Source organism: Oncorhynchus mykiss, chromosome 10, assembly GCF_057628025.1.
Source record: "Oncorhynchus mykiss isolate SJ-2025 chromosome 10, ASM5762802v1, whole genome shotgun sequence".
Lineage (NCBI taxonomy): Eukaryota > Metazoa > Chordata > Actinopteri > Salmoniformes > Salmonidae > Oncorhynchus > Oncorhynchus mykiss.
Genome location: NC_143031.1, coordinates 10,425,001 through 10,452,500, shown reverse-complemented (window position 1 = coordinate 10,452,500; position 27,500 = coordinate 10,425,001). Strand labels below are relative to the sequence as shown.

The 27,500-nt window shown below is 47.8% G+C and overlaps 1 protein-coding gene across 30 annotated transcripts in view; it reads right to left on the bottom strand.

Moving 5' to 3' along the window:
- LOC110533327 (transcription factor COE1-A) overlaps nucleotides 1-27,500 on the bottom strand; it is a 308,731-nt gene that overhangs the window by 258,102 nt on the left and 23,129 nt on the right. For all 30 annotated transcript variants that reach the window (XM_090188934.1, XM_036989684.2, XM_090188937.1 and 27 more), the window contains exon 6: nucleotides 19,708-19,776. In XM_090188934.1, coding sequence (XP_090045060.1) covers nucleotides 19,708-19,776 — 69 coding nt within the window. The remainder of the gene's footprint in view (nucleotides 1-19,707; nucleotides 19,777-27,500) is intronic.

The following is a 27,500-nucleotide window of genomic DNA, read 5'->3' as shown; positions in this document are numbered from 1 at the left end:
TGGAGCCCCCGTCATGTCTTCCCACAGGAAACCACTAGTGATGGAGCCCCCGTCATATCTTCCCACAGGAAACCACTAGTGATGGAGCCCCCGTACACTCTAACCACTAGGCTACCTGCCCCCCCACACTCTAACCACTAGGCTACCTGCCGCCTCTACACTCTAACCACTAGGCTACCTGTCGCCCATTCACTCCAACCACTAGGCTACCTGCCACCCATACACTCAAACCACTAGGCTACCTGCCGCCCCTACACTCCAACCACTAGGCTACCTGCCGCCTCTACACTCTAACCACTAGGCTACCTGCCGCCCATACACTCTAACCACTAGGCTACCTGCCACCCATACACTCCAACCACTAGGCTACCTGCCGCCCCTACACTCCAACCACTAGGCTACCTGCCGCCCTACACTCAGGTTACCTGCCGCCCCTACACTCTAACCACTAGGCTACCTGCCGCCCCTACACTCTAACCACTAGGCTACCTGCCGCCTCCACACTCTAACCACTAGGCTAGCTGCCGCCCCTACACTCCAACCACTAGATTACCTGCCGCCCCTACACTCTAACCACTAGGCTACCTGCCACCCCCTACACTCTAACCACTAGGCTACCTGCCGCCCATACACTCTAACCACTAGGCTACCTGCCGCCCCTACACTCTAACCACTAGGCTACCTGCCGCCTCCACACTCTAACCACTAGGCTAGCTGCCGCCCCTACACTCCAACCACTAGGTTACCTGCCGCCCCTACACTCTAACCACTAGGCTACCTGCCACCCCCTACACTCTAACCACTAGGCTACCTGACGCCCCTACACTCTAACCACTAGGTTACCTGCCGCCCCTACACTCTAACCACTAGGCTACCTGCCGCCCATACACTCTAACCACTAGGCTACCTGCCACCCATACACTCTAACCACTAGGCTACCTGCGGCCCCTACACTCCAACCACTAGGCTACCTGCCGCCCCTACACTCCAACCACTAGGCTACCTGCCGCCCCTACACTCCAACCACTAGGTTACCTGCCGCCCCTACACTCTAACCACTAGGCTACCTGCCGCCCATACACTCTAACCACTAGGCTACCTGCCGCCTCTACACTCTAACCACTAGGCTACCTGCCGCCCCTACACTCCAACCACTAGGCTACCTGCCGCCCCTACACTCCAACCACTAGGCTACCTGACGCCCTTACACTCCAACCACTAGGTTACCTGCCGCCCATACACTCTAACCACTAGGCTACCTGCCACCCCCTACACTCTAACCACTAGGCTACCTGCCGCCCCTACACTCTAACCACTAGGCTACCTGACGCCCCTACACTCTAACCACTAGGCTACCTGCCACCCCCTACACTCTAACCACTAGGCTACATGCCCCCCCCCCCCCCACACACACACTCCAACCACTAGGTTACCTGCCGCCCCTACACTCTAACCATTAGGCTACCTGACACCCCTACACTCTAACCACTAGGCTACCTGCCACCCCCTACACTCTAACCACTAGGCTACCTGCCGCCCCTACACTCTAACCACTAGGCTACCTGACGCCCCTACACTCTAACCACTAGGCTACCTGCCACCCCCTACACTCTAACCACTAGGCTACCTGACGCCCCTACACTCTAACCACTAGGCTACCTGCCACCCCCTACACTCTAACCACTAGGCTACATGCCCCCCCCCCCCCCCACACTCTAACCACTAGGCTACCTGCCGCCTCTACACTCAAACCACTAGGCTACCTGCCACCCCTACACTCCAACCACTAGGCTACCTGCTGCCCCTACACTCTAACCACTAGGCTACCTGCAGCCCCTACACTCCAACCACTAGGCTACCTGCCGCCTCTACACTCTAACCACTAGGCTTGCTGCCGCCCCTCCACTCTAACCACTAGGCTACCTGCCGCCCCATTAATGCTTATCAAAGCTCTAATCAAATCAATCTAAGTCTAATCAAATGAAGCTTTATGATGCTTTATGATGCTTTTGTATACCGGGGTACCCAGGAGAAAGGTGATTTATTCTTGGGCAAAATATCAGGAAAATATCAACCATAATGTATATATGAATGTCATGAGGGATACATTCTAGCAGTCTAGTGTGTGTGTGTGTGTGTGTGTGTGTGTGTGTGTGTGTGTGTGTGTGTGTGTGTGTGTGTGTGTGTGTGTGTGTGTGTGTGTGTGTGTGTGTGTGTGTGTGTGTGTGTGTGTGTGTGATGTGATGCCAGGTAGGTAGGAGTATTTTGGGAAGTGGTACAGACAGGGGTGTGGGAGTAGGGATGATGGCTAATGTGATGCGGTTGTTGTTGTGAACACAGCAGTCAGTGAGGCGCCAAGCTCTGTGATCTCAGCCCGCTGATGAGAGCTAATGAGATTAGTGAGAACCCAGGTGTGTGTGTGTGTGTGTGTGTGTGTGTGTGTGTGTGTGTGTGTGTGTTCATGTGAGTGTGTGTGTGTGTGTGTGTGTGTGTGTGTGTGTGTGTGTGTGTGTGTGTGTGTGTGTGTGTGTGTGTGTGTGTGTGTGTGTGTGTGTGTGTGTGTAGCCAGCTATTATTCAAGACAAATGAGGTAGTGGCCTACATAGAAAAATATGGGATACCTCATTAGATTCTCTCGTCTGACATTTTTCCTTTTCTGAGCCAATAGAAATTAGAGTTAAAATATGACACCCTCTTGGCAGAATGTGAACTTGAAGCAGAGTGACTTGAAACCATCTCCATCTCTGACATACATTCACTTCATCCATCTCTGTAGCACAGCTTCTCTACTGGTAGGCCCAGAACTCCCGATGGATGTCAATCTGAGATAGAATTTGAATAAGTCTCACATCAGTCCCACTGAGTAGAGACCCAAACTAAGTTGTAATTTCCTCATATTTTCTATGCATTTTACAAGCTTTAACACAAACAAAGCCTTTGGTGGCCATAAATCAGATGAAACGTGTGAACTGTGCGACCTGCACATCTGTCAGGGCAGGGCCATGTCACCTCTGTCAGGCACCCACACAACGGGCCAGCACTGGACAGGAAGTGACATCAGCTCCCAGGGAGGAGCGCTTCCTGTCTGCCATTCTTCACTGGAGACAAAAAAAAACACAGCGATCAGCAGGAAAACATCAGATCACTTCCAACATCCTCTCCACACCTAACCACACTGCAACACACACACGCACGCACACGCACGCACACACACACACACACGTTTAGGTAGATGCTTATAGAAGAAACCACCAACCACCAGCATCTATTTTTAAAAGACTCTATCCCAACCATCTAGATTTCAAGACTGAGATTTGCACACAAATTGTGTTTTCAGAAAGTATTCATACACCTTGACTTTGTCCACATTTTGAATTTAAAATGGATTACACTTTTGTGTCACTTGCCGAGTCATATAAGAAGTTGAAAGGACTCACTCTGTGTGCAATAATAGTGCTTAACATGTTTTTTGAATGACTACCTCATCTCCGTAACACATACAATTAATTATCTGTAAGGTCCCTCAGTCAAGCAGTGAATTTTAAACACAGTTTCAACCACAAAGACCAGGGAGTTTTTCCAATGCCTCGCAAAGAAGGGCACCTATTGGTAGATGGGTAAAAATAGCAGACATTGAATATCCCTTTGATTATGGTGAAGTTATTCATTACACTTTGGATGGTGTATCAATACACCCAGGCACTACAAAGAGGCAGGTGTCCTTCCTAACTCAGTTGCCCGAGAGGAAGGAAACCACTCAGGGATTTCACCATGAGGCCAATGGTGACTTTAAAACAGTTACAGAGTTTAATGGCTGTGATAGGAAAAAACTTAGGGTGGATCAACAACAGTGTAGTCACTCCACAATACTAACCTAAATGACAGAGTGAAAAGAAGGAAGCCTGTACAGATTAAAAATATTCCAAAACATACATCCTGTTTACAACAAGACAATAAAGTAATACTGCAAAACATGTGGCAAATAAATGAACGTTATGTCCCGAATACAAAATGTTAGGTTTGGGCGAAATCCAACACAACACATCACTGAGTACCACTTCATATTTTCATATTTTATGCTTGTCACTGCCAGAAACAGAATAGAGCTAAGCACAGCCAAACTCCTAGAGGAAAACATGGTTCAGTCTACTTTCCAACAGATACTGGGGAGACAAATTCACCTTTCAGCAGATCAATAACCTATAACAGGGTTTCCTACTCAGTCATCAGGACCCCCAGCGCTACACAGCTGATTCAAATAATCAGCTAATCATCCAGCTTTGATCATTTGAATCAGCTGTGTAGTGTTAGGGCAAAAACCAAAATGAGCACCCCTTGGGAAAAGCTGACCTAAAACACAAGGCCATTTATACACTGGAGTTGCTTACCAAGACGACATTGAATGTTCCTGAGTGGCCTAGTTACAGTTTTTTTTTTGAGTGGCCTAGTTAAATTAAATCGCCTTGAAAATCTATGGCAAGACTTGAAAATGGCTGTCTAGGAATGATCAACAACCAACTTGACAGAGCTTGAAGAATTTTTTAAAGAATAATGTGCAAATATTGTATAATCCAGGTGTGCAAAGCTATTAGAGACTTACCCAGAAATACTCACACAGCTCTTAGAGACTTACCCAGAAAGACTCACACAGCTCTTAGAGACTTACCCAGAAAGACTCACAGCTCTTAGAGACTTACCAGAAAGACCCACAGCTCTTAGAGACTTACTCAGAAAGACTCACAGCTCTTAGAGACTTACCCAGAAAGACTCACACAGCTTAGAGACTTACCCAGAAAGACTCACACAGCTCTTAGAGACTTACCCAGAAATACTCACACAGCTCTTAGAGACTTACCCAGAAATACTCACAGCTGTAATCACTGCCAAAGGTGATTCTAACAAGTTTTGACTAAGGAGGGTGAATACTTATGTAAATTAGATATTTATGTATTTCATTTTCAATAAATGTACGAACATTTCTAAAATCCTGTTTCACTTTGTCATTATGGGGTTTTTATTAGATAGATTTAGGTAGATTTATTTCATCCATGTTGAATTCAGGCTGTAACACAACAACATGTGGAGTAAGTCAAGGGGTATGAATACTTTCTGAAGGCACTCTAAGGGAGACATGTAACAAAGGAGTCTTGTTGTAGAATATTCTGTACTATAAGTTGACTTTAATTTCACCTGTTTGTGGAGGTCTGTGTTTTGCAGATGTCTGGCCCAGAGGGTGACCTATCAGAGGAAGACCTATCAGGGGAAGACCTATCAGAGGGAGACCTATCAGAGGGCGACCTATCAGAGGGCGACCTAGCAGGGGGAGACCTATCAGGGGAAGACCTATCAGAGGGAGACCTATCAGAGGGCGACCTATCAGGGGAAGACCTATCAGGGAAGACCTATCAGGGGAAGACCTATTAGAGGGCAACCTATCAGGGGAAGACCTATCAGAGGGCGACCTATCAGAGGGCGACCTATCAGGGGAAGACCTATCAGAGGGCGACCTATCAGGGGAAGACCTATCAGAGGGAGACCTATCAGAGGGCGACCTATCAGGGGAAGCCCTATCAGAGGGAGACCCATCAGGGGGAGACCCATCAGGGGGAGACCTATCAGAGGGCGACCTATCAGAGGAAGACCTATCAGAGGGAGACCTATCAGGGGGAGACCTATCAGAGGGCGACCTATCAGGGGAAGACCTATCAGAGGGAGACCTATCAGGGGGACCCATCAGGGGGAGACCTATCAGAGGGAGCCCTATCAGGGGGAGACCTATCAGAGGGCGACCTATCAGGGGAAGACCTATCAGAGGGAGACCTAACGGGGGGCCCATCAGGGGGAGACCTATCAGAGGGAGCCCTATCAGAGAGAGACCAGAGGACAATAAAAACTTGGCGAAAATTGGGTGAAGATAGATTAATGAATAACATCATGACCCTCTCCATTTCAAATGAATCCCTTGTCTGTGTTCCTCGGGGCATCTTTCCCATTCACCCTAACCCTGTCTATCCCATTCACCCTAACCCTGTCTATCCCATTCATCATAATCCTGTCTATCCCATTCACCCTAACCCTGTCTATCCCATTCACCATAACCCTGTCTATCCCATTCACCATAACCCTGTCTATCCCATTCACCATAACCCTGTCTATCCCATTCACCATAACCCTGTCTATCCCATTCACCATAACCCTGTCTATCCCATTCACCCTAACCCTGTCTATCCCATTCACCATAACCCTGTCTATCCCATTCACCATAACTCCATCTTTACCATTCACCATAACTCCATCTTTACCATTCACCATAACCCCATCTTTACCATTTACACTAACCCCATCTTTACCATTCATTCCTAGAGGAGAAGGGAGTGTGTGAATGAAATCCAATAGATCTCCTCTGAAATATCAAAGGCCACCAGAACCTGCTGCACACGACAGGCTGTCTCTGTTATTAAAGAGAAAACCACTGGAACCCCCCAGTCGATGTGTGATTGACAGCCCGGGTTCCCCCTCTCTCTCCACCTGTCTGTCTGACTTTGATTGACGGAACTCCACAATCTCCCGCCCTACACTGGCCCTTATCTCCGTAACAGGAGATGGCTTCCTCTGCAACCCCGCACTCCTCCCCAATGGTACTACCCCTCTAAGCCCCACAAGCCACGGGCGAAAGCTGAAAGGTCTCCCGCGGGCTCCTGTGGAGGGGCCAGGGGCAACCCCCACCCCGGGATGACACACACAAGCAGCCCCAGCAACCCCCTAGTACCCTAGAACTGAGCCCCTGCTGTCTGAACCTCTGAGCCCCTCAGCCTTGCATCCTAGAACAGCCTGAGCTGAGCTGTGTGGTAAGTAGTATCTCTATCCTATCCCCTCAGCAGAATTAGGCCGATACCCACTAAATCCAGAAAATATACATTAAATTCTACAACCACCTAAAAGGAAGCGATTCCCAAACCATCTATAACAAAGCCATCACCTACAGAGAAATGAACCTGGAGAAGAGTCCTCTGAGCAAGCTGGTCCTGGGGTTCTGTTCAAAAACACAAACACCCCCCACAGAGCCCCAGGACAGCAGCACAATTAGACCCAACCAAATCATGAGAAAACAAAAAGATAATTACTTGACACATTGAAAAGAATTAACAAAAAAACTGAGCAAACTAGAATGCTATTTGGCCCTAAACAGAGAGTACACAGTGGCAGAATACCTGCCCACCATGACTGACCCACACTTAAGGAAAGCTTTGACTATGTACAGACTCAGTGAGTATAGCCTTGCTATTGAGAAAGGCCGCCGTAGGCAGACATGGCTCTCAAGAGAAGACAGGCTTTGTGCACACTGCCCACAAAATGAGGTGGAAACTGAGCTGCACTTCCTAACCTCCTGCCCAATGTATGACCATATTAGAGACACATATTTCCCTCAGATTACACAGATCCACAAAAAAATCTAATGTTTGATAAACTCCCATACCTACTGGGTGAAATACTAGTTTGCCATCACAACAGCAAGATTTGTGACCTGTTGCCACAAGAAAACGTCAACCAGTGAAGAACAAACACCATTGTAAATACAACCCATATTTATGTTTATTAATTTTCCCTTTTGTACTTTAACTATTTGCACATCGTAACAACACTGTGTATAGACATAATATGACATTTGAAATGTCTTTATTCTTTTGGAACTTCTGTGAGTGTAATGTTTACTGTTAATTTTTTATTGTTTTATTGTTTTTATTGATAGAGAGAGTCGGAGAGAGAGGGAGAGAATGAGAGAGCGAGAGAGAGAGAGAGAGAGATAGAGAGAGGGAGAGAGAGGGAGAGAGAGAGAGAGAGAGAGAGAGGGGGAGAGAGAGGGAGAGAATGAGAGAGAATGAGAGAAAGAGTGAGAGAATGAGAGAAAGAGAGGGTTAATGAGAGACAGAGAGAGAGAGAGAGAGAGAGAGAGAGAGAGAGGGGGAGAGAGAGGGAGAGAATGAGAGAAAGAATGAGAGAAAGAGTGAGAGAATGAGAAAAAGAGAGGGTTAATGAGAGACAGAGAGAGAGAGAGAGAGAGAGACAGAGAGAGAGAGAGAGAGAGAGAGAGAGAGACAGAGAGGCTCACAAACACACACATGTGGCACGGACTAATGGGTACACCTCTTTTGGAGGCAACCAGGTGCATGATAGGATTGTGGACAGCGTGCTGCATATCATTAACCCTATATTAACTTGAAGAGGTTCTGTGTGACTTAGACGGTAGTGCATGGCTCATGCAACGCCCAGGGTCGTGCTGTTCGAGTCCCGCTGGGGGACCATCCATATGTTAAATGTATGAATGCATGACTGTAAGAGCGTGGATAAAAGTGTCTGCTAAACGACATATATATTTTCATATAGAGGTTGATGATTTGTTATTATCCCCCATTCTGAGTGGGATGAAGTGGGCCACACATAGACACGCACAGAACCTATCTGTCACCCAGGAGGAAAGCAGCGCGAGTAGAGATGGAGACTGACATAGAGCCACAGGGAGGGTGGGGACTCATTCCCTCTCACTCTCTCTCTTTCTCTCATTCTCTTGCGTTCTCTCTCTTTCTCTCATTCTCTCACTCTCTCTTTCTCATTCTCTCTCTCTCATTCTCTCTCTCGTTCTCTCATTCTCTCTCTTTCACTCATTCTCTCACTCTTTCTCTTTCTCTCATTCTTTCTCGCATTCTCTCTCTCTTTCTCTCACTCTCTCTTTCTCTCATTCTCTCTCTTTCTCTCATTCTCTCGCGTTCTCTCTCTTTCTCTCATTCTCTCACTCTCTCTTTCTCATTCTCTCTCTCGTTCTCTCATTCTCTCTCTCTTTCTCTCATTCACCCTCTCTTTCTCTCATTCTCTCATTCTTTCTCTCATTCTCTCTCTTTCTCTCATTCTCTCTCTTTCTCTTTCTCTCATTCCCTCTCTCTTTCTCTCACTCTCTCATTCTCTCTCTTTCTCTCATTCTCTCTCTTTCTCTCTCTTTCTCTCATTCTCTCTCGTTCTCTCTCTTTCTCATTCTCTCTCTCTCCTTCTCTCTCTTGTTCTCTCATTCTCTCTCTCTTTCTCTCATTAACCCTCTCTTTCTCTCATTCTCTCACTCTTTCTCTCATTCTCTCGCTCTTTCTCTCATTCTCTCTCTTTCTCTCATTCTCTTTCTCTTTCTCTCATTCACCCTCTCATTCTCTCACTCTTTCTATCATTCTCTCTCATTCTCCCTTTTTCTCTCATTCTCTCTCTCTCTCTCATTCTCTCACTATTTCTCTCATTCAATTTGCTTTATTGGCATGATGTAACAATGTACATATTGCTTACTTTGGAAATGTACAATATTAAGATAATAAGATTCAAAATTATCAATGGGACAACAGTAACAACAATAACCAATGATCAAAATAACCATACTTTGAACAATAACAATAAGTATACAGTAGAGGACATGTGCAGGTTGATTGGTCTGTCAGACACTGTCCCTCAACTTAAGGCAGGCAGCAGTGTAGTGCGCTGCCAACCCACAGCTCTCTGCGTCCTCCCCCAACAGGACGGGTAGCCTACTCTCATCAGAGAGGGCTTTGAAACCTTGAATAAGGGTTTCAAATGTGGGGAAATTACACTCTCTAATTGTTTTATATGTATATTTAATTGTTTTTTTCAGATAGAACTACATTTTGCTTTGTGTTTGTTTTTCCCAATAAGCAATGTAGTTTGGTTTTAATTGTGTTGTAATTTGGTTTATTCTGATTGATTGGATGTTCTGGTCCTGAGGCTTCAGTGTGTTAGTAGAACAGGTTTGTGAACTCAGCCCCAGGACCAGCTGGATGAGGGGACTGAGGCTTCAGTGTGTTAGTAGAACAGGTTTGGGAACTCAGCCCCAGGACCAGCTGGATGAGGGGACTGAGGCTTCAGTGTGTTAGTAGAACAGGTTTGGGAACTCAGCCCCAGGACCAGCTGGATGAGGGGACTGAGGCTTCAGTGTGTTAGTAGAACAGGTTAGTGAACTCAGCCCCAGGACCAGCTGGATGAGGGGACTGAGGCTTCAGTGTGTTAGTAGAACAGGTTAGTGAACTCAGCCCCAGGACCAGCTGGATGAGGGGACTGAGGCTTCAGTGTGTTAGTAGAACAGGTTTGGGAACTCAGCCCCAGGACCAGCTGGATGAGGGGACTGAGGCTTCAGTGTGTTAGTAGAACAGGTTAGTGAACTCAGCCCCAGGACCAGCTGGATGAGGGGACTGAGGCTTCAGTGTGTTAGTAGAACAGGTTTGGGAACTCAGCCCCAGGACCAGCTGGATGAGGGGACTGAGGCTTCAGTGTGTTAGTAGAACAGGTTTGTGAACTCAGGACCAGGACCAGCTGGATGAGGGGACTATTTTCTTTGCTCAGCTCTTGGCATTGCAGGGCTTGGTAATGATATGAGAGGGGGTCACTGTATTTTAGATGTTTCCAAAACTTAATTGCTCTGTTTTGAGTTTTTATTATTAGTGGATATTGGCCTAATTCTGCCCTGCATCCATTGTTTGTAGTTTTCCTCTGGACATGTAGAAGAATCTTACAGAACTCTGCATGCAGGATTTCAATGGGGTGTTTGTCCCATTTGGTGAAATCTTGTTTTGCAAGTGGACCCCACACCTCACTGCCGTAAGGTGCAGTTAGTTCAATGACACATTCAATTAGTTTTAGCCTAATGTTAATAGGTATTTCAATTTGAATTTGTTTTTTAATGGCATAGAACGCCCCGCGTGCTTTCTCTCTCAGTTCATTCACTGCAACATTAAGGTGTCCAGTTGAGCTTATTTTGAAACCTCAGTAATTGTAGTGTTTGAAGTACTCTATATATTTTGTACCAATTGTACCAACCAACCCTGTTCCTGGAAAGAGACCATCCTGTAGGTTTTCACTCCAACCCTGTTCCTGGAGAGCTACCTTCCTGTAGGTTTTAACTCCAACCCTGTTCCTGGAGAGCTACAGTCCTGTAGGTTTTCACTCCAACCCTGTTCCTGGAGAGCTACCCTCCTGTAGGTTTTAACTTCAACCCTGTTCCTGGAGAGCTACCCTCCTGTAGGTTTTAACTCCAACCCTGTTCCTGGAGAGCTACCTTCCTGTAGGTTTTCACTCCAACCCTGTTCCTGGAGAGCTACCATCCTGTAGGTTTTCACTCCAACCCTGTTCCTGGAGAGCTACCCTCCTGTAGGTTTTAACTTCAACCCTGTTCCTGGAGAGCTACCCTCCTGTAGGTTTTAACTCCAACCCTGTTCCTGGAGAGCTACCATCCTGTAGGTTTTCATTCCAACCCTGTTCCTGGAGAGCTACCCTCCTGTAGGTTTTAACTCCAACCCTGTTCCTGGAGAGCTACCATCCTGTAGGTTTTCACTCCAACCCTAATCTAGAGCACCTGATTCTAATAATTAGCTGGTTGATAAACTGAACCAGGTTAGTTACAACTGGGGATGGAGTGAAAACCTACAGGAGGGTGGCTCTCCAGGAACAGGGTTGGAGTGTAAACCTACAGGAGGGTCTCTCTCCAGGAACAGGGTTGGAGTGAAAACCTACAGGAGGGTAGCTCTCCAGGAACAGGGTTGGAGTGAAAACCTACAGGAGGGTCTCTCTCCAGGAACAGGGTTGCTTAGCCCTGTTCTAGACCAAAAACAGCCAAAGGGGCTGAGAACGCTTCTGGAGGAGGCGGAGGGGGACAGGAAGTCCCACGGTATCCACGGGAACTCTCACATTCCATCTTCCGCAGTCTCCCAGCATGCTCGCTGAGCTGAGCCTTCAACATCACCGCATGCACGGAGCAGAGCAGACAGAGCAGCAATTCCTCCTCTTTATTTAACCTTTATTTAACCTTTATTTAACCTTTATTTAACCTTTATTTAACCTTTATTTAACCAGGCAGGTCAGTTAAGAACAAACTCTTATTGACAATGACGGCCTACCGGGTAACAGTGGGGTTAACTGCCTTGTTCAGGGGCAGAATGACAGATTTTTACCTTGTCAGCTCGGGGATTCAATCCACCAACCTTTCAGGTACCGGCCCAACTCTCTAACCACTAGGCTACCTGCCACACCTTTGAGGCTGTAGCTGTAGCTGGGGCTACATGGGTCTGGGGCTACATGGGACTGGGGCTACATGGGACTGGGGCTACATGGGTCTAGGGCTACATGGGTCTGGGGCTACATGGGACTGGGGTTACATGGGTCTGTAGCTAGGGCTACATGGGACTGGGGCTACATGGGTCTGTAGCTGGGGCTACATGGGTCTGTAGCTGGGGCTACATGGGACTGGGGATACATGGGTCTGTAGCTGGGGCTACATGGGTCTGGGGCTCCGAGAGACAAAACAAAGCCTTGGACACACTCAGGGGCCCTGTCCTGCCCAGAACACTGTTCTTTGCTCAGGACATGAGCTCCCATGGTTGGGAGAGGGGAGTTATTTAGAAGGGATAGGGAACATGCTTAGGTAGTATCTAGCCTGTGATGTACAAATGTCTCACTTCTTTTGCATATGGTGTAACTAGACCTATGTGAAAGGGTGACGGTTGAGGCCCATTGACAGGGATCTTTAGACACACACAACCAATCACACACACCCAAATGCACACATACACACAGACACCCTCCTGATCGGAGAATCTCCAGACCAAGGAATAATGGACTGTGTGTAAACTGAGATGTTTCAAATGAGGCAACAGGAACTGGGCTTGTGATGTACTGATACCATGCCATCCTTCAGACCAGATGAGACAATCAGTAGATAGAGTACACACACGTATGGACGCACGCACACACGCACAACAGACACACACACACACACCGGGAACACACACACACACCAGGCACACACACACACACCAGGCACACAAACCACACCACACACACACACGCCAGAAAAACACACACAAACCACACCACACACATCACACCACACACACACAAACAAACACATACACACACACACCAGACACCAGACACACAAACACACCAGACACACACACACCAGACACACACACACACACCAGACACCAGACAACAGACCAACACACACACACACCAGACACCAGACACACACACACACATACAATAAATATTCTCTTTGAAACTGTTCCATCTAAGCTCACTTTGGGACACAAGTATTTATCCACATCTGAAGGATTTCTCCAAACATAAAAACAAGTGATGGGGGGGGGGGGGGGTGAGTCGAGGCAGTAGACAATAGAGGTCTCTCTGTGGGGCTGAGTGGAGGAGGTGGGTGGAGGGGGGAGTGGGGAGAGGAGGAGGGGGAGGGTGGATGGGGTGAGTGGGGGGAGGAAGAGGAAGAGGGTGGATGAGGAGAGTATGGGGAGGAGGAGGAGGGTTGGTGGGAGATTGGAGGGATGAGGAGGAAGAGGCGGAGGAGGGTGGATGGGGGAGTGGAGGGAGGAGAAGGATGAGAGGAGAGGGAGGAGAAGGATGAGGGTGGATGGGGAGAGCGGGGGGAAGAGGAGGAGGGTTGATGGGAGGTTAGAGGGAAGAGGAAGGTGGATGGGGGATTGGGAGGAGGAATTTGTATGGGGAGAGTGGGGGGAGGAGGTTGGATGGGGGGAGTGGAGGGAGGAGGAGGAGGAGGTTGGATGGGAGAGTGGAGGGAGGCGGAGGAGGGTGGATGGGAGAGTGGAGGGAGGAGGAGGAGGAGGGTGAATGGGAGAGTGGAGGGAGGAGGAGGAGGGTGAATGGGAGAGTGGAGGGAGGAGGAGGAGGGTGGATGGGAGAGTAGAGGGAGGATGGGAGAGTAGAGGGAGGATGGGAGAGTGGAGGGAGGAGGAGGAGGGTGGATGGGAGAGTGGAGGGAGGAGGAGGAGGGTGGTTGGGAGAGTGGAGGGAGGAGGAGGAGGAGGAGGGTGGATGGGAGAGTGGAGGGAGGAGGAGGAGGAGGAGGGTGGATGGGAGAGTGGAGGGAGGAGGAGGAGGAGGAGGGTGGATGGGAGAGTGGAGGGAGGGCTGATCTGAACTGAAGCCAGTCTGAAGCAGAGGAAAAGGGGAAAGTGAAGAGGCATCTATTAGATGTCAGTGGGCTTTTGTGTCCATGTCAATGAGCAGGATTAAGGTATTTAAAATAATCTGACTGAGGCTCGGAGAGGTCACAGCACACACAGGGAGAGAAGACAAGGTTTTCCTAGCCACCGTGCTTCTACATCCGCATTGCCTGCTCTTTTGGGGTTTAAACTGGGTTTCTGTACAGCACTTTGTGACATCTGCTAATGTAAAAAGGGTTTTATAAATAAATGTGATTGATTGAGAGGAGCATATGGCAGAGCAGGGAGAGCAGTTGCTCTTATACATAGAGTTAGATAGATAGACATACATTCATCTAAAGCTCTTATACATAGAGTTAGATAGATAGACATACATTCATCTAAAGCTCTTATACATAGAGTTAGATAGATAGACATACATTCATCTAAAGCTCTTATACATAGAGTTAGATAGATAGACATACATTCATCTAAAGCTCTTATACATAGAGCTAGATAGATAGACATACATTCATCTAAAGCTCTTATACATAGAGTTAGATAGATAGACATACATTCATCTAAAGCTCTTATACATAGAGTTAGATAGATAGACATACATTCATCTAAAGCTCTTATACATAGAGTTAGATAGATAGACATACATTCATCTAAAGCTCTTATACATAGAGTTAGATAGATAGAAATACATTCATCTAAAGCTCTTATACATAGAGTTAGATAGATAGACATACATTCATCTAAAGCGCCACCAAATATGTTGCTGTGCGACTTGGAATTTTATTTTGGAAGCACCGTGTGACAAAAAAAAGATTCCGATAAAAAAAACTCAATGCGTGACAATATTCTAAACAGTCTGAAGCTCCGCCCCCTGTCACTCAACAGGCACACAGCTCACACACAGACACTTCCTGTTTCTCTCAGCGTGCACTTAACAGATTCTTCCAAAGCAAAAACAGGCTACCACTTTCCACGTTGCTTCTAAAATTCAATCCATGTTTTCGCTATTATAATATTAGTTTGTGTAACTTGCTTTCTTCGCAAAATGTGAGTTAGTTAGGCTAAAGAAGCTGGCATGTGACTAAGAGATCATTTATGCTTGATCTGAAAATGTGGTTGGAGGCGCCGTATTGATGGTGTGACGCAATAGAGGAGCCTCCGGAGGCATGAAGAGGCCAAATTGAGCTCCGTACTGCATCGTTGTGTGCATCTCAAAAGGTATATAGCTCCGCATTGACATGATTGGTTGACGGTCGGTGATGGCGAGAGGTCCTGTATAAACACAAACTCACTTCCTTAACAACTTCCTTCACAACAGCGCTGCTGGGCGAAGTGCAAGAAGTATGAATGTCCTGACTTCTGCAGAGGCGATCTCACTGTAAATGCTGCATGGCCAATGCAGACGTCGAATTGACCATGCAGCCTTTAAAGCTAATTCCTATTGCTAATCGCTATCTACACTGAATAAAAATACAAAACATAAAGGTGTGGTCCCATAAGCTGAAATAAAAGATCCCTGAAATGGCACATAGGCACAAAAATGAAGATTTCTCTCAAATGTTGTGCACAAAATTGAATGTTAATTTCTCTACCATAAGCCACCTCCAATGTCGTTTTAGAGAATTTGGCAGTACGTCCAACCAGCCTCACAACCTCAGACCACATATAACCATGCCAGTCCAGGACCTCCACATTCGGCTTCTTCACCTGAGGAATCGTCTGAGACCAGCCACCAGGACAGCTGATGAAACTGTAGGTTTGCACAACCAAAGAATGTCTGTACAAACTGTCAGAAACCATTAGGGCCAAACCTCTGCATGCTCGTTGTCCACACCAGGGTCTTGAACTTATGGCATTTTGGCGTCGTAACCAATTTCAGTGGGCAAATGCTCACCTTCGATGGCCACTTGCACGCTGGAGAAGTGTTCTCTTCAGGGATGAATCCTAGTTTCAGCTGTACTGGGCAGATGGCAGACGTTGTGTATGGCGTCGTGTGGGTGAGCGGTTTACCAACATGTCAACATTGTGAACAGAGTGCCCCATGGTGGCAGTGGGGTTATGGTAAATGGAAAATGTTACAGTTGAGCATGTTTGGGATGCTCTGGATCAACATTTACAACAACGTGTTCCAGTGCACGCCAATATCCAGCAAATTCATACAGCCAGAAGAGGAGTGGGACAATATCCCACAATCAACAGCCTGATCAACTCCATGCAAAGGAGATGTGTCGCGCGGCATGAGGGAAATGATGGTCACACCAGATACGGACTGGTTTTCTGACCCACACCAGATACTGACTGGTTTTCTGATCCACACCAGATACTGACTGGTTTTCTGACCCACACCAGATACTGACTCTTAATTAATAATTATTATGATTCCAACAGTTCACCCAAGTGTTTTGATCTACTGTATATTGCAAGTCAAATTGCAATATTTGTTTGAAAAATCACATTTAGATTTCTTTGCCCATATCGCCCTAACAACCTGGTAACGGCACCATTATGCAAACATTTAGTGATACAGAAAGAACGTTTAAAAAATATTCTTCAGGAGGTGTGGTTCAAAAGTAAGTAGGATTCAAATAGGCCCAATATAGGCTACATCTCAATCCATTTCTTTTCCTGGTGATCCTAACTTTTTAAAGTTAATAGCACCATAGCTATCAATGATCCTCCTAAACACACACACACACACACACATTAACAGGTAGATAGTAACACACACCGCACAGGGCATCCATTTCATATGTAGATAACCTCAATCAGGTAGTGGAAAATGACTGTAACAGCTTTCCTCGAAGATAAAAAATAATGCAATAAACATGTTTCCCCCACTGAAATCCCAACGCTTCATATTGTGTGTTTACAAATGAGAGAGAATAAACCACAGTAAATATGACATTTGTTATTTTAACAACATAATAAGGCTTCATTAGCATGTTTTGTATTTATTCGGAGGGATTATCTGCAGTCTATCCCGGGGTCTTATGAGAGAGATCTAATTAGTGAATCACTCACCCTCAGATTCTCTCTCTCTCTCTCTCTCTCTCTCTCTCTCTCTCTCTCTCTCTCTCTCTCTCTCTCTCTACCAGGAGAATTAGCTAACGCTAGCCCGGCTAATTACAGCACCGCAATCGAATCTGCTCTCTGAGACAAGAGCACACTAATGAGCCCTTGTTTATTGAACTTAACGACTTCAAGAAAAAAAGTTTTCACGTGACCCATTTTCCAGTGCTGCAGGAACGCGTGACAGAAAGGAGAGCAAATGTGTATGATGGTATGATCACCTCACACCTAAGCCATGGACCCGATGTGCCTGGCTGGCTGCCTGGCCCAGCATATGGAGAGGAGACACTGTCACTCCACTGCCAGTAGATTCACCTGGGTCCTCTTTGAATGTCGTATTAGTCTATGAAAATCTACATTCCCTTTCCCTCACAAACCAAAATAAAGAATCGTATTTTACAGGTGCCGGGAGAGCAATATGAATTGTGCTGAGGCCAGTGCACCTGTTTGTTTTGATGTATCTCCTGTAAGCATAAGGCACTGAGCAGTCAAAAACACAACCGCAGTGTTCTGGCACTGAGAGAGGATGAGTTCAACAGAAGTTACTGGGTTCATCTGCCCATGCTCATCTGAGCCCTGTTTGTTCACTGTTTGTCTGAAGGTGTGTGATGGTAGAGAGAGGAGGAAGGGGGCTGGGTGCGGGGGGGGGGGTTCCAGCTGGCCCCCCCCCCCCCCCCACCCCACCCCAGGGGCACTGACCCTTTCTGGCCCAGCGAAGCGGAACGTTGGGAGGTGAGGGGAATAGGAGAGGAGGGGGGCAGAACACGTGAGCCAGGTATGTGCCCCACTTCTCGCCTCTCCTCTCCTGGTACTGGGAGACCTGCGCCACCGCTGATGTCCTTCCTGTAGCGCGGATCAGTGAATACATTACCACAGCAAACACTACTGCCATCCACCTTTACAGAGGCAACACAGGTGTACGTGTGGGTGTGTACGGGCATGTCCATGAGAGTTTGGCCTGAATATACGTACATTCTCTTGGAATACTGAAATCCAACAATATACTGCACATATGCATCATTACATACATACATACTGTACATACATGCACACACACACACACACACACACTCACACACACACTCACACACACACACACACACACACACACACACACACACACATACACACACACACACACACATACACACACACACACACACACACACACATACACACATAAGCACCACGTCTCCCAAATCCTCTTTCAGTGGGATTTCATCTTCACCAATGAGCTCCAGGTTCCGTTTGTTAAAAAGCAACAAATCAGGTCTCCCCTGTGGCACTAAACAATAACTGGGGTGAACCAACTCAACTCTGTGGGGTGTAAATCAAAAGCTTTCTCCTATTTGGTATGTTCCAGTTCTGCTCCGTAAGAACTGTCTCCAGAGCAGCCGTGCTGTAGTAGCCACAGTACAGCACAGAGAGAGAGAGGACGGGCAGCAGACCCAGTCAGGGGAATAAAGAGACAGTAGTGGAACCGCACTATCCAGCCAACATTAGCTCACACAGCCGTTGAGATGCAAATCGTTTTGGGAGATCAACAGAGTAAATACAACCAGGATTATTGTGTTAGATAGATGTCATAACACAGACAACATAACAACAACTATATCATCTCCAGTACTCTGGGTCTAACACAGCTACCAGCAGGCCTGGTAATGGTCCAATAACAACTATATCATCTCCAGTACTCTGGGTCTAACACAGCTACCAGCAGGCCTGGTAATGGTCCAACAACAACTATATCATCTCCAGTACTCTGGGTCTAGCACAACTACCAGCAGGCCTGGTAATGGTCCAACAACAACTATATCATCTCCAGTACTCTGGGTCTAACACAGCTACCAGCAGGCCTGGTAATGGTCCAACAACAACTATATCATCTCCAGTACTCTGGGTCTAGCACAACTACCAGCAGGCCTGGTCCAATAACCTTAGTTCAGTAAGCCTATAGAGAACGCCCAGGTCTGAAGACTCCTGTCCAGCTGAGACAGATACATGCACAACGTGGAAGAGAGAAGGCCTGTGTTTAGGTGCCCTGGAGGCATGAGGGAGGGAGGGAGGTTGGGAGGGAGGGAGGGAGGGGAGAGGGAGGGGGAGGGGGAGAGGGAGGGAGAGAGGGGGCTCCAGGCACTTTGGCAGCTATTGTTTCACAGTCCATTATCCATGTGGGTTTTATTAAGGGGAGCGGAGAGGAGAGAACAGCCTCCTCATTCTGGCTCCCCTCGTACTCCCTCACTGTGGAGGAGCACACGCTGTGGAACCTGATCACTCCACATACACTGTAGTACTCACTGTAGTACTCACTCTAGTACTCACTCTAGTACTCACTGTAGTACTCACTGTAGTATTCACTGTAGTACTCACTGTAGTACTCACTCTAGTACTCACTCTAGTACTCACTGTAGTACAAATAGAGCCAGAGCCATAGGGTGGGTAGGCTCTGGGCCAAACCTCAGTAGATACATGAGCTGACTGTTCTAACCTGACCCTCATACTGTTCCCTCACTGCATCAGCAGCTTCATAGGAGGCCACACACACACACACACACACACACACACACACACAATGCGGTCACAGTAGGAGTAGTTGAGCATGCGGAGGAGTGTGTGAAGGTACCTGTCGATGATGACGGGGTCAGACGGGGTCTCATTGCGGTTGCCACAGCTCTTCTTGTCACAGCAGCGGCTGAGGGGTACAGAGAGGCGAGAGAAGGAGAGCGGGAGAGAGGGAGAGTGGGGAGAGAGGGGAGAGTGGGGAGAGAGGGGAGAGAAGGAGAGAGGGAGAGAGGAGAGAGTGGGGAGACAGGTGAGAGATGGAGAGAGGAGAGGGAGGGGAGAGTGGGAGAGAGGGGAGAGAGAGGAGAGAGGGGATACAGGGGAGAGTGGGAGAGAGGGGAGAGATGGAGAGAGGAGAGGGAGGGGAGAGTGGGAGAGAGGGGAGAGAGAGGAGAGAGGGGATAGAGGGGAGAGTGGGAGAGAGGGGAGAGAGGGAGGGGGGGTTAGAAAGAGAAATAAAAACACACTCATGTTTCAGGGAGAGCTGCTTCAGCCAGGCCCAGACCTCCACAGGATAAAGGGGAAGGTAGCCTTCCAATTATCAAACAGCCTGGTCCTGTTCTGAAGGCTGAACTAAGGCTTTCCCAGGCCCACCCAGCCCTTTGTCACCTGTAGAACAGACTGCCTCTGTCTGTGTGTCTGGGTGCATTATTTTTCTCTACATATGGCTTTGTTAAAGCAGCCCACAAAGACAGGCCATACAGAGGCCAGCCTGGTTAGGGGCGACAGGTGTGCTAGGGGGGTGGGCTGGGGGATGGGGGGGGGGGGGGGGGGGGGAGTGGGGAGCAGGTTGGGGGGGAGCACCCCTAGTATAACCTGAGGCAGGTAGCAGGCACCCCCCTCCCTCTCTCTCCCAGTCTCTCCTCCCTTTCACTTCACTGTCCAGGGTGAAACATTCGCTGTTCACTGCTAACCTGACACCCTCTCGCCTGCCTCGCTCTGTTCACTGCTAATCTGACACCCTCTCGCCTGCCTCGCTCTGTTCACTGCTAACCTGACACCCTCTCGCCTGCCTCGCTCTGTTCACTGCTAATCTGACACCCTCTCGCCTGCCTCGCTCTGTTCACTGCTAATCTGACACCCTCTCGCCTGCCTCGCTCTGTTCACTGCTAACCTGACACCCTCTCGCCTGCCTCGCTCTGTTCACTGCTAACCTGACACCCTCTCGCCAGCCTCACTCTGTTCACTGCTAACCTGACACCCTCTCTCCTGCCTCGCTCTGTTCACTGCTAGCCTGACACCCTCTCGCCTGCCTCGCTCTGTTCACTGCTAACCTGACACCCTCTCCCCTGCCTCGCTCTGTTCACTACTAACCTGACACCCTCTCCCCTGCCTCGCTCTGTTCACTGCTAACCTGACACTCTCTCGCCTGCCTCGCTCTGTTCACTGCTAACCTGACACCCTCTCGCCTGCCTCGCTCTGTTCACTACTAACCTGACACCCTCTCGCCTGCCTCGCTCTGTTCACTGCTAACCTGACACCCTCTCGCCTGCCTCGCTCTGTTCACTGCTAACCTGACACCCTCTCGCCTGCCTCGCTCTGTTCACTGCTAACCTGACGCCCTCTCTCCTGCCTCGCTCTGTTCACTGCTAACCTGACACCCTCTCTCCTGCCTCGCTCTGTTCACTGCTAACCTGACACCCTCTCGCCTGCCTCGCTCTGTTCACTGCTAACCTGACACCCTCTCTCCTGCCTCGCTCTGTTCACTGCTAACCTGACACCCTCTCTCCTGCCTCGCTCTGTTCACTGCTAACCTGACACCCTCTCGCCTGCCTCGCTCTGTTCACTGCTAACCTGACACCCTCTCGCCTGCCTCGCTCTGTTCACTGCTAACCTGACACCCTCTCGCCTGCCTCGCTCTGTTCACTGCTAACCTGACACCCTCTCGCCTGCCTCGCTCTGTTCACTGCTAACCTGACACCCTCTCGCCTGCCTCGCTCTGTTCACTGCTAACCTGACACCCTCTCGCCTGCCTCGCTCTGTTCACTGCTAACCTGACACCCTCTCGCCTGCCTCGCTCTGTTCACTGCTAACCTGACACCCTCTCGCCTGCCTCGCTCTGTTCACTACTAACCTGACACCCTCTCTCCTGCCTCGCTCTGTTCACTGCTAACCTGACACCCTCTCGCCTGCCTCGCTCTGTTCACTGCTAACCTGACACCCTCTCGCCTGCCTCGCTCTGTTCACTGCTAACCTGACACCCTCTCGCCTGCCTCGCTCTGTTCACTGCTAACCTGACACCCTCTCTCCTGCCTCGCTCTGTTCACTGCTAACCTGACACCCTCTCGGCTGCCTCGCTCTGTTCACTACTAACCTGACACCCTCTCTCCTGCCTCGCTCTGTTCACTACTAACCTGACACCCTCTCTCCTGCCTCGCTCTGTTCACTACTAACCTGACACCCTCTCTCCTGCCTCGCTCTGTTCACTGCTAACCTGACACCCTCTCGCCTGCCTCGCTCTGTTCACTACTAACCTGACACCCTCTCTCCTGCCTCGCTCTGTTCACTACTAACCTGACACCCTCTCTCCTGCCTCGCTCTGTTCACTGCTAACCTGACGCCCTCTCTCCTGCCTCGCTCTGTTCACTGCTAACCTGACACCCTCTCGCCTGCCTCGCTCTGTTCACTGCTAACCTGACACCCTCTCTCCTGCCTCGCTCTGTTCACTGCTAACCTGACGCCCTCTCTCCTGCCTCGCTCTGTTCACTGCTAACCTGACACCCTCTCGCTTGCGTCGAAGGCAAAATATTTGAGTGGTCCCCCTTTTGACGGCAGAGAGCGTTTTACAGGAGCAGTGCAGTTAAGAATGTGATTTTCCGGTTTTCTTTAATTATATTTCTACACTATGAAATTGTAAAAATTATGATTACACCCTTTTTGTGAGCTGTTTTTGAAAAATGGCTGAAATTTCATTTAATTCAGCTGGGAGGGAGTTTTTGGCCCAGATGAGGCAAGAGGGAGGGGATACCCAGAGCGGACGCTACGACAGTTAAAGCTCTTGTTGTATTGTATTGTTTGACAACATAATCTGATTTTATGATAATACAGTGCCTTGCACCCCCTTTACATATGTATTCACCTCCTTTACATATGTATTCACCCCCTTTACATATGTATTCACCTCCTTTACATATGTATTCACCCCCTTTACATATGTATTCACCTCCTTTACATATGTATTCACCCCCTTTACATATGTATTCTCCTCCTTTACATATGTATTCTCCTCCTTTACATCATATGTATTCACCCCCTTTACATATGTATTCACCTCCTTTACATATGTATTCTCCTCCTTTACATATGTATTCTCCTCCTTTACATCATATGTATTCACCCCCTTTACATATGTATTCACCTCCTTTACATATGTATTCTCCTCCTTTACATATGTATTCACCTCCTTTACATATGTATTCTCCTCCTTTACATATGTATTCTCCTCCTTTACATCATATGTATTCACCCCCTTTACATATGTATTCACCTCCTTTACATATGTATTCACCTCCTTTACATATGTATTCACCTCCTTTACATATGTATTCACCCCCTTTACATATGTATTCACCTCCTTTACATATGTATTCACCTCCTTTACATATGTATTCACCTAATTTACATATGTATTCACCTCCTTTACATATGTATTCTCCTCCTTTACATCATATGTATTCACCCCCTTTACATATGTATTCACCTCCTTTACATATGTATTCACCTCCTTTACATATGTATTCACCTCCTTTACATATGTATTCACCCCCTTTACATATGTATTCACCTCCTTTACATATGTATTCACCTCCTTTACATATGTATTCACCTCATTTACATATGTATTCACCTCCTTTACATATGTATTCACCTCATTTACATATGTATTCACCTCCTTTACATATGTATTCACCTCCTTTACATATGTATTCACCCCCTTTACATATGTATTCACCCCCTTTACATATGTATTCACCTCCTTTACATATGTATTCACCTCCTTTACATATGTATTCACCTCCTTTACATATGTATTCACCTCCTTTACATATGTATTCACCTCCTTTACATATGTATTCACCCCCTTTACATATGTATTCACCTCCTTTACATATGTATTCACCCCCTTTACATATGTATTCACCTCCTTTACATATGTATTCACCTCCTTTACATATGTATTCACCCCCTTTACATATGTATTCACCTCCTTTACATATGTATTCACCTCCTTTACATATGTATTCACCCCCTTTACATATGTATTCACCCCCTTTACATATGTATTCACCCCCTTTACATATGTATTCACCCCCTTTACATATGTATTCACCCCCTTTACATATGTATTCTCCTCCTTTACATATGTATTCACCCCCTTTACATATGTATTCACCCCCTTTACATATGTATTCACCCCCTTTACATATGTATTCTCCTCCTTTACATATGTATTCTCCTCCTTTACATCATATGTATTCACCCCCTTTACATATGTATTCACCTCCTTTACATATGTATTCACCCCCTTTACATATGTATTCACCCCCTTTACATATGTATTCTCCTCCTTTACATCATATGTATTCACCCCCTTTACATATGTATTCACCCCCTTTACATATGTATTCACCCCCTTTACATATGTATTCACCCCCTTTGATATGAAGCCCCTAAATGAGATCTGGTGCAACCAATTACCTTCAGAAGTCACATAATTAGTTAAATAATGTCCACCTGTGTGCAATCTAAGTGTCACATGATCTGTCACATGATCTCAGTATATATACACCTGTTCTGAAAGGCCCCAGAGTCTGCAACACCACTAAGCAAGGGGCGGCACCATGAAGACCAAGGATCTCTCCAAACAGGTCAGGGAGAAAGTTGTGGAGAAGTAGAGATCAGGGTTGGGTTATAAAAAAAAATATCCAAAACTTTGAACATCCCACAGAACAACATTAAACCCATTGTAAAAAAAATGGAAAGAATATGGCACCACAAAAAACCTGCCAAAACTCATGGACCAGGCAAGGAGGACATTAATCAGAGAGGCAACAAAGAGACGAAAGATAACCCTGAAGGAGCTGCAAAGCTCAACAGCGGAGATTGGAGTATCTGTCCATAGGACCACTTTAAGCAGTACACTCCACAGAGCTGGGCTTTACGGAAGAGTGGCCAGAAAAAAGCCATTGCTTAAAGAAAAACATAAGCAAACACATTTGGTGTTCACCAAAAGGCATGTAGGAGACTCCTCAAACATATGGAAGATGGTACTCTGGTCAGATGAGACTAAAATTGAGCTTTTTGGCCATCAAGGAAAACGCTATGCCTGGCGCAAACCCAAGACTTCGCATCACCCTGAGAACAGCATCCCCACAGTGAAGCATGGTGGTGGCAGCATCATGCTGTGGGGATGTTTTTCATCAGCGGGGACTGGGAAACTGGTCAGAATTGAAGGAATGATGGATGGCGCTAAATACAGGGAAATTCTTGAAGGAAACCTGTTTGATTTCCAGAGATTTGAGACTGGGACGGAGGTTCACCTTCCAGCAGGACAATGACCCTAAGCATACTGCTAAAGCAACACTCGAGTGGTTGAAGGGGAAACATTTACATGTCTTGGAATGGCCTAGTCAAAGCACAGACATCAATCCAATTGAGAATCTGTGGTGTGACTTAAAGATTGCTGTACACCAGCGGAACCCATACAACTTGAAGGAGCCGGAGCAGCTTTGCCTTGAAGAATGGGCAAAAATCCCAGTGGCTCGATGTGCCAAGCTTATAGAGACATACAGCAAGAGACTTGCAGCTGTAATTGCAGCAAAATGTGACTCTACAAAGTATTGACTTTGGGGGGGGGTGAATAGTTATCCATACTCAAGTTTTAATTTTTTTGTTTTATTTCTTATTTGTTTCACAATAAAAAATGTTTTGCATCTTCAAAGTGGTAGGCATATTGTGTAAATGATGCAAACCCCCACAAAATCAATTTTACTTCCAGGCTGTAACAAAATAAGAAAAATGACAAGGTGGGTGAATACATTCGCAAGCCACTGTACAGGGTTTCTCAAACTCGGTCCTGGGGCCACCCCTGGGTGCAAGTTTTGATTTTTGCACCACACACCTGATTAAAATAATCCAAGCTTGATGATGAGTTGGACTGAGTTTGGTAAACCCTCTTATAATAGACCAATGACCGTTTATTTTGGTAAGGGCTCTATGAACCAATCAGGGCTGTGTATGTCAATATCTTGAAATGTGTTTCCTAACTCCACACGATCAGTCTGAGCATTTCAATGGCCCAAAGAGTCTCAGGGAATGAATGATATCCCCCCCCCAACCAAATGTTGCTTTAGACACCCCCCAAAAAAAGTCCACAACCTGGGTACATGGTCGTTGGGATCTTGAGACAGGCCGCGAGTGAGGGAGGCTGCAGGGGGAAAGGAGCAGCTTGGAGAGACTCCCAGCTCATGTTTCCAGTGCACAGATGGCAGTGGGAATTTGAATGGGGCTGGGGACAGGCCTGTCACACAAAACCCAAGGCATTGTCTCCCTTCTACAGGGCTCCCCTCTACACTGAATCAGCCTATCCCCCCTCTATCGCTCCATCCTCTCATTATTTGTACCCCCATTTTCTCCCCAATTTCGTGGCATCCAATTGTTAGTTTACAGTCTTGTCTCATCGCTGCAACTGCTGTGCAGACTCGGGAGAGGCGAAGGTCAAGAGCCGTGCGTCCTCCGAAACCCAACCAAGCCGCACTGATTCTTGACACAATGCCCACTTAACCCGGAAGCAAGTCACAACAATGTGTTGGAGGAAACACTGTACACCTGGCGACCGTGTCAGCGTGCACTGCGCCCGGGCCACCACCGGAGTCACTAGAGTGCGATGGGACAAGAGCGTCCCTGCCGGCCAAACCGTCTCCTAACCCGGACGACGCTGGGCCAATTGTGCGCCGCCCCATGGGTCACCCGGTTGCGGCCGGCTGCGACAGAGCCTGGACTTGAACCAGGATATCTAGTGGCACAGCTAGCCTTAGACCACTGCGCCACTTGGGAGGCCCTCCATCCTCTCTCTTACCTCATCCCACTATCACCCCCTCCATCCCTCTAGCTCTCCACCCTCTCTCTTACCTCATTCCCCTCTCCCCCCCTCTCTTAATTTTCCCCCCTCAGCCTTCTTCTGGACAGATCGAATCAGTTCCATCAATCACCCATATTGTGTCTCTCATGTCTCAGATAATATTGTAATGCGGGAGGGTAGCAGCATATCTGAATCACATGTGGGGAGTGCCGTGCACAACAGAAAGACAGGCCTGCTGGGTGCAGAAACATATATGTGGGTAGCAGGAGTACATTGTGACTGACTAAGGGCTGTGGGTAGCAGGAGTACATTGTGACTGACTAAGGGCTGTGGGTAGCAAGAGGGCATCTCCTTTCTGTCGCTCTCCATTTTTGGCCTCCCTCCTCTGTCTCTCCCTTGCTTTCATTTCTGTGCGACTCTCTGAACTGGGTCACAGCGTGGTCCCATTGGATCAGAATAGAGTGAGCCTTGAGGAGGGAGGTGAGGGGAGAGGAGGGAGGTGAGGGGAGAGGAGGGAGGTGAGGGGAGAGGAGGAAGGTGAGGGGAGAGGAGGGAGGTGAGGGGAGAGGAGGGAGGTGAGGGGAGAGGAAGGTGAGGGGAGAGGAGGAAGGTGAGGGGAGAGGAGGGAGGTGAGGGGAGAGGAGGGAGGTGAGGGGAGAGGAGGAAGGTGAGGGGAGAGGAGGGAGGTGAGGGGAGAGGAGGGAGGTCAGGGGAGAGGAGGAAGGTGAGGGGAGAGGAGGGAGGTGAGGGGAGAGGAGGGAGGTGAGGGGAGA